The sequence below is a fragment of the Lissotriton vulgaris genome, chromosome 3_1, assembly GCF_964263255.1.
Source record: "Lissotriton vulgaris chromosome 3_1, aLisVul1.2, whole genome shotgun sequence".
NCBI lineage: Eukaryota > Metazoa > Chordata > Amphibia > Caudata > Salamandridae > Lissotriton > Lissotriton vulgaris.
In genome coordinates, this window is record NC_141689.1 from 939668994 (window position 1) to 939681331 (window position 12338).

A 12338-nucleotide genomic window follows, 5' to 3' on the forward strand; every position below is an offset into this window, starting at 1 on the left:
CTGAATTACATATATAAGACATTTACAACAAAACAGAAAACAATAGTTGGCCAACAAGATCTATATATTTTTTTTTTATATCCTTCGTATCTTTACTGTCCTATTTACCTACGTGCTTAGCTCTTTTTACCTTTCCCTCCTTTTCCCTCTCGCTTGTTATCTCTCCGAGCGTTCTCAATTGCCAATACTTACACCTCGGTTAGTCGATCAGAAATGAACCTGGTCGCGCTATTTACCCATGGTTGGATCTTAAACCATTTTTCAGTTTTCTCCCTTTGGTGGGAAGTTCTCCAGGCTGAGGCAACGGCAAGCATTGATCGGGAGAACAGTCGGACAGCTTGGCTAGATCTATAAGAGTGTGAGAAGGGGGCAGTACATTTTGAACATCAGCAACATTTCTAACTTCCCAGACGGGTGGTGCCTTGGTAACCCTTACCCGTGCACTTTTCTTTGTTCTTTCCCTATCTAGTCAAACGTCTAGTTACATTATCTAACGTGTTATTTCGAGTCAATTTTCGTCATACAGTACCCGTCAAGTTTCTATGTCAGTCCATCCTCCCAGTCGCTATGTTCTAAGGAGGAACAGTCATGTTTAAGTCTACGTCTTTTAAAAACTTATTGTCATAAGGACTATGCACATATTCCCTTCTTCTCTTGTCGTCGGTGGTTCGATCATCGCTCTCCCATACTTCAGCCGACGTTCCGACGTGACCTGCAGAAGGGAGGAGAAAGAAGGGGTGGGGGGGGGGCAGCATTCAAAGCACATCAGCATGCAGTAATCCGAAAATGTTTTTACCTACCACATACTCGACCTATCTCCACGTAGTGCATTTCTTTACCATCTCGGCGTTTAAGCCCAGAGGGACCAGTAATGTCAGATAGATAATCATTGACGATCTGCGTATCTACATGAGTTGCTTGGTCGCGACCCCTTTTGGTTGTGTGCAAGGGTGGTGGTTAGGTGGCATTTCTGTGGTGTCGTTTTAAGGCTTCTAAAACACTTTTCCGGCTGCCTGTGACACATAATGTAGCTGCTAAATATCGGGTCCTTTTTAACCTTCAGCCTTCATCATACTTTCTCGTTGCTCACAGTAGTAATACATTCAAAACTCATTAATGCAACCGCTACAACTATGCTTTCTTTTTCAAAAATACTTTTAATAAAAAGTGCTGGTGTATAAATACAGGCCTATAACCCAGTGGACCGGCCACGGAGCAGATTGGAACTGTACATAAGAAGAACGAAGTTGGTGGCAGTTCATTGCATAAAGTGCGGCAGTGCAATAAAGTCGTATCGAACTTTCCTACAGAGCAAGCATGATGCATATCAAGAATTCAGTTTTTCAATTAATTCATTAATTCATTATCCAGATGCTCATTCACTGTCTAAATTACACCAATTCATTGTTTCCAATCATAATTAGTACCCACCCTAAATCAGTTCATTGTCCAAATACATGATCAATATCTGTATTGCTGTTTTCTCTAAGCACATAATCACTATCCATCTTATCGACTTTCATTGTCCAAAAAATGCATACATATCTCAGAGCATCAATACTGGAGCAATCCGGGTGAACAGGGAGTTCGAAAGTTTCGTTTCGTGTATCGGCGCCATTTTGGGCGAGGTCAGGCAGGTTCCGGTATAGTCAGAATGTCTCCAATGACTCATGGTTGGACCAGAACCTTCCGTTGGCAGTTCAAAAAGTTTTACGCAATGTGGTAACAGTCTAACAATATGGACCATCAGTCAAAGAGTGGGGAGGGCGGCAACAATTTTCCTACCGGGTCATTCTGGTGTTCCACCGGAACTGAACAAGTCTGTACCTTGGCTGTGTTTTTAGCCATTTCCAAACTGAGGCTGGCGCCGGCAGGAGTGCGTCGATGTTGCGGGTCCCAGTGAGGGGGACGGGGGCGCCCATGCAGAGGGGTGGGGGGCCCCCCCGGCTCTCATAGAATCTTCAAAGTTGAGGAGAGAAGGCATGGGGCGTGTGCCCGTCCCGGGCAAAAGACCGCTTTTCGATGTGGACCCTCTTTAAGTAAGAGCGTTGGGGTGTCGCTGGAAGCCTCCACCTGGAGGGAGGTGGGGGAGGCTCGTTCGCGCCACCTCCCCCTTCCAGCGACCCCGCGCCGATCCTCGGCTCTGCCGCTTCGATATTGGCCGTGCCGGCTATTGAAGATGGGGGGGGGAGGTTGGTGGCTGAGGCAAGACAGCCCCCCCCCTTTTGACATGTGGCGGGATTACCTGAAACTCTCCAGGGGTTGACATGTGGCGGGACTACTTGCGATTGTCCAGGCGTCGACATGTGGCGGGACTACCTGCAATTGTCCAGGCGTCGACATGTGGCGGGACTACCTGCAATTGTCCAGGCGGCGACATGTGGCGGGACTACCTGTAAGCGCCGCCGTCCTCGCTTTGGCTTCGGCCTTCTTTGCGGGCCGGACCAGGCGAGAGAGAGAGAGGGGGGGGTGGTCGGTGGCTGAGGCAAGACAGCCCCCCCCGTGGCCTGCAGGGCAGCAGAAGAGGAGAGAAGGAGAGGCCATCACGGTTTTCTGGGCCGTCCGCCCCACAGCCTCCCCTTCCGACTGCGGCCAGGCGAGCCCCGCATGCCTCGAGGCCTCGCCTTCCGGATGGGCGTAACCGCGGACCTGTTGCACTTCGGGAGTTTCCGGAATGGGAGTAGGTACCTATTGATTTGTATCTATTTCATGTGACCGTTATTTGGGCGTGGTGGGCAATGAGGCAGACATGTTTGGAGCAGGAGTAGGCAGCGGAACCTAGCTACCTCGTGGCTGTCCTGCTGTCAAATCTTTCCGCCATTTTATATTTCTTATTACGAACTGTTTCTAATGTTTCTTATTTTTAGTGAAGTCAAAAGCTCATCAGGGGGTTACTGACTTAGCCTGATTTCTTTTTATTTTTATTCTTCTTTTCCTTAGCGTGTTTCGAGCTAAAGTTTCTTGTTAATAGGGTACGGTGATCACTTCATATTTTTATGTGTCCTTTTCATTAGGGGTACTCCTGGACGGACCAGACGAGTTACCTCCAATAAATGGTCCGGGGTGGAACGAGATTATCGATAAAAAGGGGAACATATATTCCTTCATTAGGGTATCATCCTGGACAGACCAAACGATGTACTTCCACTTACTAGGGTAGCCTCCTGGACGGACCAGATGGTCTACTTCCACTAAATGGCCCATGAGTGGGGAGCATATGTCCTCCATAAGGGTAGCCTCCTGGACGGACCATGCGAGCTACCCCCCAAATAAACAATCAGTGGGGAGTGGGTAGGACTGACGAATTCACAAAGGGGCATAACCTACCCTTTACTACTTGCAAAGACTAGACAGAATATTTCTATTCCTCGTTGTTTGCAAATAGAAAATACCTCAAACGAAACAATTCCTGGAACAACAATGTCCAGGCAACCAATCAATCAGTGGGGAGAAAAACAGGCATGACGGATTACAACGGGGACAAACGTCTGCATTACCTGCCCTTCGCTATCCATAAAGGAAGACAGAATATTTCTATTCGTCTCTGTTTGTAGACAGGGAAGATCTCAAAGAGCAACAATCGATTATTAATCGATTCCAAACAATCAGTGGGGAGAAAAGTAGGCATGACAGATTACAACGGGGACAAAAGTCTGCATTACCTACCCTTCTCTATCTGCAAAGAGGGGCGAACGTTCCTATTCACCGCCGTTTGCAAACAGAGAATGTCTCGTTCTCAAGAAGAGAACCAATATTTCAAGTAGCATCCAAAGCTAAATGAACCAATAACAACAATATCAGTATACAAATACCGATTCCAATACAATCAATCAATCAATCAGGAGGATAGAACCACCCTACCAATCAGGCGTAAAAACACCCTACTTAATCTTACCCGGACCGGACCATGCAGATAGTTCTTCGTCTTCCCCTTCCAGCGCCCGATCGTTCTCTTACTCTATGCAGCATTCCTGTGGGATTCCAGTCAGGACAGTAGGTCACTCGAGAGAGGTCCGTTCAGAATCGGTGAAGTTCATTTAATCGGCAGCCGGACGAGGGCCCTCTCAAGGCAGGTATACTCCGATCATTTAGATATTCACCTCATCGTCTGGATCTCTCTTACTGGACCTCATGTCACTGATGGACCCCGCGTTGGGACGCCAATTGTAAAACGTGAGTCCATACTAGTATCGATGCCCGGATGGCTGGCGCAAGTCGCCTCTTAGTTCCCATTCTGAATAGTTACCAAAATAAAGAGACGGGCGCTGGCAGCCGGAGTCACAAGAACAGGATTTATTTCTCATGAGGAGAGCCTGTCATTTCGGACACGAAACACAGTGTCTTTCGGGAGGTGCTCTAACAAGTGAGCTGCAACGTCGTCTTTTATACTTTACAGAACACTTAGCATTACAATCATGACATTGTGAAACACGGAAAGGACATCCCCATGATCCTCGTGTCAATCCTACCCCACATATGTTCACAATAGGGCCCCTTGACCTGCTGATAAGAGGGGAGGGTAATCACGCAGCTGAGTGTTCCGCCAACTTTTAGGGTGTGTGTGCCTGATCATAGCCCAGGGGGTGGGGTGCCCAGGATCAATAGTGGGTCCTTTGAAGAGGAGTGATTCCATACAATAAGCAGTAAACAGTATCTCCTGGCTTAGGCGATGACCTCAGACATGTGTGGACAGTCGATCGCGGAGGGAGGGTTTACTAACAGAGGGGTTATTCATAAAAGGAAAGGAGGTGCTGGTCAGGCGCGGCCGTGACTCCCAAGGACAGGGTCTTGCAGAAGAAGAAAGTTTATGACTTGCCCGTGTGAGGGAGAAGGGAGGGGGAACCAGGGTGGACACAGGGACAGAGTCGCATAGAGAGAGAGAGATCTTATGACTCGTGCGAGAGAGAGCGGGGGTAGTCAGGTGCAGCTGGGGAGGGCTATGTCAGCTAAGGCGAAGGATGCCTCTTCAAGAGGGAACGGGGGGGTTTGCGTGGGTCAAGCAGGAGGGTTGTCTTTCAGGGCAGGGTCGCGCAGAGGGAGAGGGTTTCATAGTCTATGCATGTGAGAGAGGGAGGGGGGTTCAGATACGCGCAGAAGGGAAGCCGGTGATTCTAATGAGCAGGAGAAAGGCCAGGGTGCCTAAAATGGCTGTCATGTACATATGGGTGCGGGCTTTTACTGGCAGAGTGATGCGGTCGATAGTTTACGGTATTCATGGTGCTTACAGGGAGAGGAGCGGGAAAATGGAATAATGAACGCTGTTTATGTACATCAATTTCTCACATTTCCACACAGCGTAGGGTTTAATGCTGACCCTTGGGGTACACCATACTTGAGGTTTTGCATTAGAAAAGTATGGTTTCATCCATACCGACTGTTCTCGGTCAGGCAAAAAGAAGCTGAGCCACTTGAAAGCTTCTCGTCCCAGATCAGTATCTGCTAGATGTAAGAATAAGGTATTGTAACAGACAGTGTTGCATGCTGTCAAAAGGTCTAATAAGATTAAGGCAGCATTTTGACCAAGATCCAATGCCAACTTGATGGAATACTTTATTTTTAACAGGGCCGTCTTAGTACTATGGTGTATGCAAAACCCAGACTGGGAAGGGTGGAGAAGGTGTTGTTTCAATAAACTCTGATAGTTGTTGGTTGACAATAGATTCTAAGATTTTTAAGTCTGGCGGAAGGAGGAAAACTGGTCTAAAATTAGAGAGAAGAGTACAGTCAGCTGTGGACTTTTACAAAAGGGGAATGACAATGGCCTTTTTCCACACATCAGGGACAATACCCATATGAAAGAAAGCGAAACAGCATGAGGTAAGTTGGACAAATACTCTCACTGATCTGCCTCAGGATAGAAGGAGAACATGGGCCCAATGGGGAACCCAAGTTACAGTTCCTAGAGCATGTTATTAGCTATTCCATTGCCGGAGGTAGGATTTTTAAAAGCGTACATAGTCAGAGGGAAGGCATCTGAAGGAACATCCAAAGTTGATGATGAGAAATTAGCTTGTATTTTTATAATTGTTTCTTCAAAAAAAATCACTTAACTTATGGCATAAGGTTGAATAAGCTTCAAGGGTGGAGAACGTCTTTTAGGGTTGATAAACTGTGAGTTAACTTCTGAGCATAGAAGACATTGTGAGCTGCTTTGATAGTATTATGGCATTTACTTTTTCAATGCAGAGTTCATGGGAAAACCAAGGGGTGGACGGAACAAGCCTCTCTCTCCCTTTAGCTTTAGCTGGGACAGCCATTGATTCACTGTTATGGCATCCTTATTGGTCTCGCCAGACAGTACTGCTCTGGAGAGCTCTAGTCCTTCCTGAAAATCAATAATCTGCACTTTGTGCCAAGCTCTGACAAGAGATGCACTACTCAAAAGTTTCTTCTCCGGCCGTTCAGGTAAACGCCAGGCAAAAGGGATAAGAAAGTGATCCGACCAAGTGACATCCACCGGGGTATTTGTTATAACTAGAATGTCAGATAGAATCAAATCAATCATATGCCCTGCCTTATGGGTAGGTTCCAAGGAGTGCAGTGGTTGATTAAGGTAGGAGGTTAAAAAAGGATTTGGCGGCCATAGCATCCCCAGTAATATCCACATGGAGATTCAGGTCACCAAGGATTGTAAAGTTTGCGAAATGTACTATGTTAGAAGCTATTGCCTGGTCAAATGAGTTAATAAATCCCCCAGCATAGACTGGGGAATAGAAAATAAGAACACCATAAAGACAAACTAGCTGATGGGGATAAACAGAAACCCAATGAATCTCCTACCATTAAGTTCTCTAGTGAAAATGAGGAGCGTATGAGATTATTTTTATGGGCAATGAAAAGCCTCCCCACCCGTTTTACCCACTCTATCCTGACGTATACACACAAACTTCAGGAAATGCCAATTCAATATCTTGTGATGAATCTTCTCTCTTCCAAGTCTCAGTGATAAAATGAAAAAGGACATCTAATTGCAGATCAGTGAAAAGGTTAACAATGTTGAGTGCATGTTTATGCAAAGAGCGGTTGTTAATAAGCCCTGCTTTGTTCTTGGTATGGCACTTCATTGTACTAATACAACTCACAGTGCACCTACACTTAAATTTCAAGGAGCTATTACAATTACTACATGACACAGGACCCGTACATTGTGGTACAATCAAACTTACAAGAGGACCTGTTTAAAGCCCAGAATTCTGCCATAGAATATTTAAGACACATTGGGTGTTCTATATTTGAACAGGCATATCTGCTGGTGCTGGCTGCAGTTGGGAAGCAGGTGGGATGGATTCGTAGGCGCGGCGTGCCCTTTGCGTGTGGCTGTGTTGCCGCTGTAATTTTCTGGGCTGGGCACATAAGTACACTAGAGCGCTGCCTCAACAAACTGGCACCTCTAAAGATCCCAGGAAGTAAAAATGAAAGCCAACTAAAATCACAAGCACATTTTTTTAAAAGATGAAAAGTAGTACCCTGCACACAACAGGGACTAAAAAGTCCATAATGCAGTAACAGTATGTCACCTAAACAAAGCCTCAGCACAATGGATCCCACCAGCCCTCAAACACAGTTACTTCCTCCGCACTGCAGCCGTAAATTTATGGGCTGGGTACCACCATGAGTGAGGCCCAGAGATATGCAACAGACTTGCAGCAACAGCATGTAGCAGTGTCTTATGCATAAAGCAGTGGTGGGAAGGAGAGGTCCACATGCTGTATATACAAACCTAGTACCTTAAAGACCACTTGCTTATTGATACACGATTTTGGAAACTGTCAGACCATGTTCGTGAGGCTACAACGCAACTAGGGGCCACTGGGCTTCAGCCATGGGGAGCTGGGGTCTTTTGCTTCTAATGTCCCACTGTCCATCCTATTACGGCACTGAAAACATCAGAAAGGCAAAACACCTTCAGCACTTGACCGTCCATGGTAGCAATGGCAAGCCGTCAACCTTCTCAGAGAGGTAGTGTGCTCCGACTTCAACAATCATCCAACAGTGTAATAGCTGATTTGCATGCACTTTCACAACTCAATATTCCACAGAACAGGCTACAGGTACAATTACTGCACTGCTGCTTGGGCTATTACACCGTGGATCCTGGCCCCACACTGCCCCTCTGCCGGATGCCCTCTATTAAGTAATTCTAGAAGGGTCACCCCTTTTTGATTTCAAGCTCTTATGGGAGGTATGAAGGCTCAGGTGCACAGAACTTGGTGATAAGTTTGAAGGGCGCAGCTACTTTAACAACTCTAGGACTACCACAATTCTCACCACAGCAGCGTGATCCAAGTTTTTGGAGGGCCTAAAATATGCATGTTCCTCCCCCCCTCTTCTGGGAGGCAGCACGCTAAAAGCAGGTACCACCCGCGATTGGGCATCATCGTTGGTAGCGTGCTAGGGCTCAGAGAACAAGTGGGCCTCCAGCTGGCAATTGACCCACTTCTGGGTCTTGGGTGAGGGAAAGATTGGGTCGCAGGGGTCAGAGGTCACTGCAGCATACAGCATATGCAGGAGAGTCCTTAACTGTCCAGCATGATCCCTCAGCGCAGCACACAAGTTCAGAAACATGGTACCCCCTAGGCACATACTGTAACCAAGAAACGATAAAAAGGAGAGAGATTGGTAAGGTATCACCTGTCTCTTTCGAAAACGTAAGAAAAGGTGAGGTTTGTTAAAAAACTGCCCTCAACCACTAGGTAGTGGAATGCTTAATTATAGGGCTGCTTCATCATACCTGCGCAGACCAACACCTGGAATGGAGCAAAGGGAGGAGAGGATATAAACATAAATGTGTAGCGATCCATGCAGTAAACAAAAGGACAGTGAAAGGAAAAGTATAAAACTAACTCCGAGATACCCTTTATCAAATGATTATTCCTGGATTCCCTGGATAAGATTAACAGTTAAAAATCCTCTCCTGTAGTGCTTCTATGTCAACATGTTTCGGCCAATACCATTGCCCACAAAGAGTCGTTTTGGCCTTCATCAGGACTAGTGATCCCTGATCTGTGTAAATACCTTTCCTGGTAAATGACGTGATAAGTGTTACTACATATAATGACCTGACTTGTCAATTTCTGTGTCGACACTCATGTGTTACAAGTTTCATCGATATAGCTGCTCAAAATAGAGTGCAAGCAGGAGTATCCCCCTGTAGTCACACTTTCCTCAAGGGTTTGAATGCCACTCAATCTGAATGGCTCAGTGATTAAAGAATGACTCACACCCATGCATCTCTGCCTCAGAAAGTTTTACCTCCTTTGCTGCAATCAAAGAAAAGAGGAGACTTTGAAAGGAGCTTTCTGACATACGCAGACAGCAAAGGCAGCTCATCATTTAGGAAAGAACAATTTCGGCAACCTTAGCAAGTTTTAAAAGCCTATTTTCACAATATTTTAAGAGAATAGAAATAAAACAGCCTGAAATATTAAGAAGGAAATAGGATAATGGTGGACAACAGCTGCTGCTAACACATCTCCCCGATAAAGCATTTGCAGTAACAGGAAACTGCAACATATATAAATACATCAATATTCTTTGAGAAACACGTGGGCCACTTATAAGTTAGTTGACTGTAAAAATGTTTAACGCTAAATAACGTAAGGAATGCTAATATTTAAATTAATACGCATGTCACAATCAGTTTGCTACCCTTACCTGATAAAACTTTATTTATATCACTGTAGACCTGAGAATAAATATTTTCTGCTTTTGTTCCATCAATATAAACTGAAAAGAAAGCAAAGACATACAAGATCATGGTAAATTATTTGTCTGCATTAACATGGTGTCACTTTTTGAGCAAGGTCGCAACTAAGAATACTGTTGAAAATGCTAAATATGATCTAAACTACGCTCCCAACAAAAAAAAATGAATAAATAACTTTCTTCAAGTAACACAGAAGCTGTGAGTAACTCACAGTACTCTGCATATATCTATAGTGAGAATAGATAATACATTCTTATAATCACACAGTTTAACAAGTAGCCATCACTTCTAATATTCTACATAAATATCACGCCTTCCTCGTAGTTTTAGTATGCAATGAGAAATCAGTGGTTGTACTATGAACAGGCATTTACATCTGTGACTATGCTATTTTTTTCCATCACTTATGAGGATTGTCATATTGACATGAAAAATAAATTAAACACCGTGCATGTAAAGCTAATTAAATACAAATAAAATATAAAAAGCAACGAAGAACTAACAAAAAGCATTTAAGTATATGTTCGAAACTGGATTCCATTGTGAGACAAGAATTAATGTAGTACACCAGAAGGAGTAGGGAGTAATAAAAACTCTGTTTATATTTTCTGGAGGTATATGCTGTGTATGTTAATACTGACCTCACTCACTCAAATGTGCGACATGCTTCATCATAGGGCTGCTTACAATACACCCCGGCGTAGCCACGCACGGGGTGGAGCACTAGGGTGAGGGAAGACAATACAACACAGAAAGAGAAACAATATCACAGTCGCTGGGAACTACAGTAGTGAAGGTGTGGTGTGGTGTGAATTGAAACTAGCTTGGAAGTGTCGCTGTTCCTAAGACTTTATTCCTCGACCCTCCGGCTAGGGTTAAAAACGTGAAGGATGATGGTGATTGGGAGATATTATGTGCTCCTAACACCCCACCTCTAATGCCAGGTGGTTTTGAGGTTTCTTGCGAAGATGGGGAGCAATATTGTCTGACTGAGGTGGAGCGGCAGGGCGTTCAAGGCTTGGGCCGCAAGGAAGAAGGAGCGGCCTCCCGATCTGGTCACAAGTAATCTGTTCTAGTATCATTGTATTTCCTGATGAAGCACCAGTGAATTCTCGTTCACTTACAGTGTATGAATGGAAACAAATAGTGGTGTATTTTACCAGAATTAATCTAAGCCACAGGTAATTACTAGGAGACACATTCCAGTTAATTGTTTTTTGCCCACCAGTCAACTTCAGACAGGTACTAGTCATATGTAAATCAGTGTTGTGTTGCTGTGTGATTTTAAGCTACACAGATACTGGTTACATGCCTGCCTTTTGTATAGGGATAAGTGCATTTCTATTTGACGGTTGATACTGCAGACAAATATGCAGTGCAGTAATGGGCATTTATTTAAGATCTTCCTTTGCAAACTTGATATTGTGGTGATGGTACGCTTTAAGTAGAATGGCAAATGCCTTTGATACGGAGAATTGTATATTACGCTTCAGATATATTTATGACCTGCTGCTCACCTGGAATGGGGGAAAGCTCTTGCTTGGTGTATACCTTCAGCAAATAAATATCCACTTGGAATTTCCTTAAAAGTATAATTGACATCAAATGACTTGTTTATAGTTCAGATTAGGGTTTCTGAATGAGGGAAAACAGTGTCTACTAATAAGAAACTACATAATAGACGTGCCCATCCTCCACTACACAAATGCAGTATCCTATAGGATGAGTTTTTAAGGGCAAGAAGAAATGTTCAAAATAGGTTTACCTCATGTTGGAGGCATAAAAAACAATGAGGCAATTAAAGGAATGTGGTTATGCAAAGTGATAAGGCATTTTTGAGAACTAGAAACGTGAAGAGAAGCGAAATAACGCCATTATCACCAAAATCAAATACAGAGATGCCAAACAACCTAATGTGAGCACTCTACCGTGGCTGGATTTGAACAATAATGCACAAGCAAATCCAATGCCAAGTATTAAAAAAATGGTAGCTAAAGATATAGGGCATGAACTACCACACTGCCCACAAATTGCATTTAAAATAATCCCAACCTACAGAACAGATTCTTAATTTTCTTCAAGACAAACGTAATAATAGACAAACAATGTGGTTAATAATATTTGAAGAATTCGCAGTTTGCAGTGATTATAAAGCATGTTCGCATGCAAGGATTGGAGCAAAGTATTATATGAACTCCAAAGGAGACAAAAAGTGACAGATTATTGATTTACTAACTAAAGGACAAAGAAAGCATTTTGGGCAACTACATGTTATGTACATGAGGGGACACACAATAGTGAGGTTCGAGAGTTCTCGTTCATCGATACCAAGTAGATAAAGATCTCTAAAAAAAAAAAAAAAAAGGGCAAATTTAAAAAATGCAGACCAAGCAAATATAAGTTCTACACAAATTTATACTGCAACGTAATCGGACCACAACATTCTGATTTTTACTGGGGACTGAGGGATTTATCACCTAAATCCAGTACAGTGAAATTGCGAATACTGAATATGGATCTTGTCCTTTGTGCAACTGTGCAAACCTGAGACGGCAGCAGCTTTCAAGGCAAACTCCTGGAAAGATTTGTGGATCTGCAGAAGGGTGCAAATCTGTACTTAAGTGATGGTGTA

General features: G+C 44.1%; 1 protein-coding gene across 2 annotated transcripts in view; it reads right to left on the reverse strand.

Moving 5' to 3' along the window:
• NMRK1 (nicotinamide riboside kinase 1) overlaps positions 1-12338 on the reverse strand; it is a 290257-nt gene that overhangs the window by 59612 nt on the left and 218307 nt on the right. For both annotated transcript variants that reach the window (XM_086961285.1, XM_086961286.1), the window contains exon 8: positions 9655-9726. In XM_086961285.1, coding sequence (XP_086817411.1) covers positions 9655-9726 — 72 coding nt within the window. The remainder of the gene's footprint in view (positions 1-9654; positions 9727-12338) is intronic.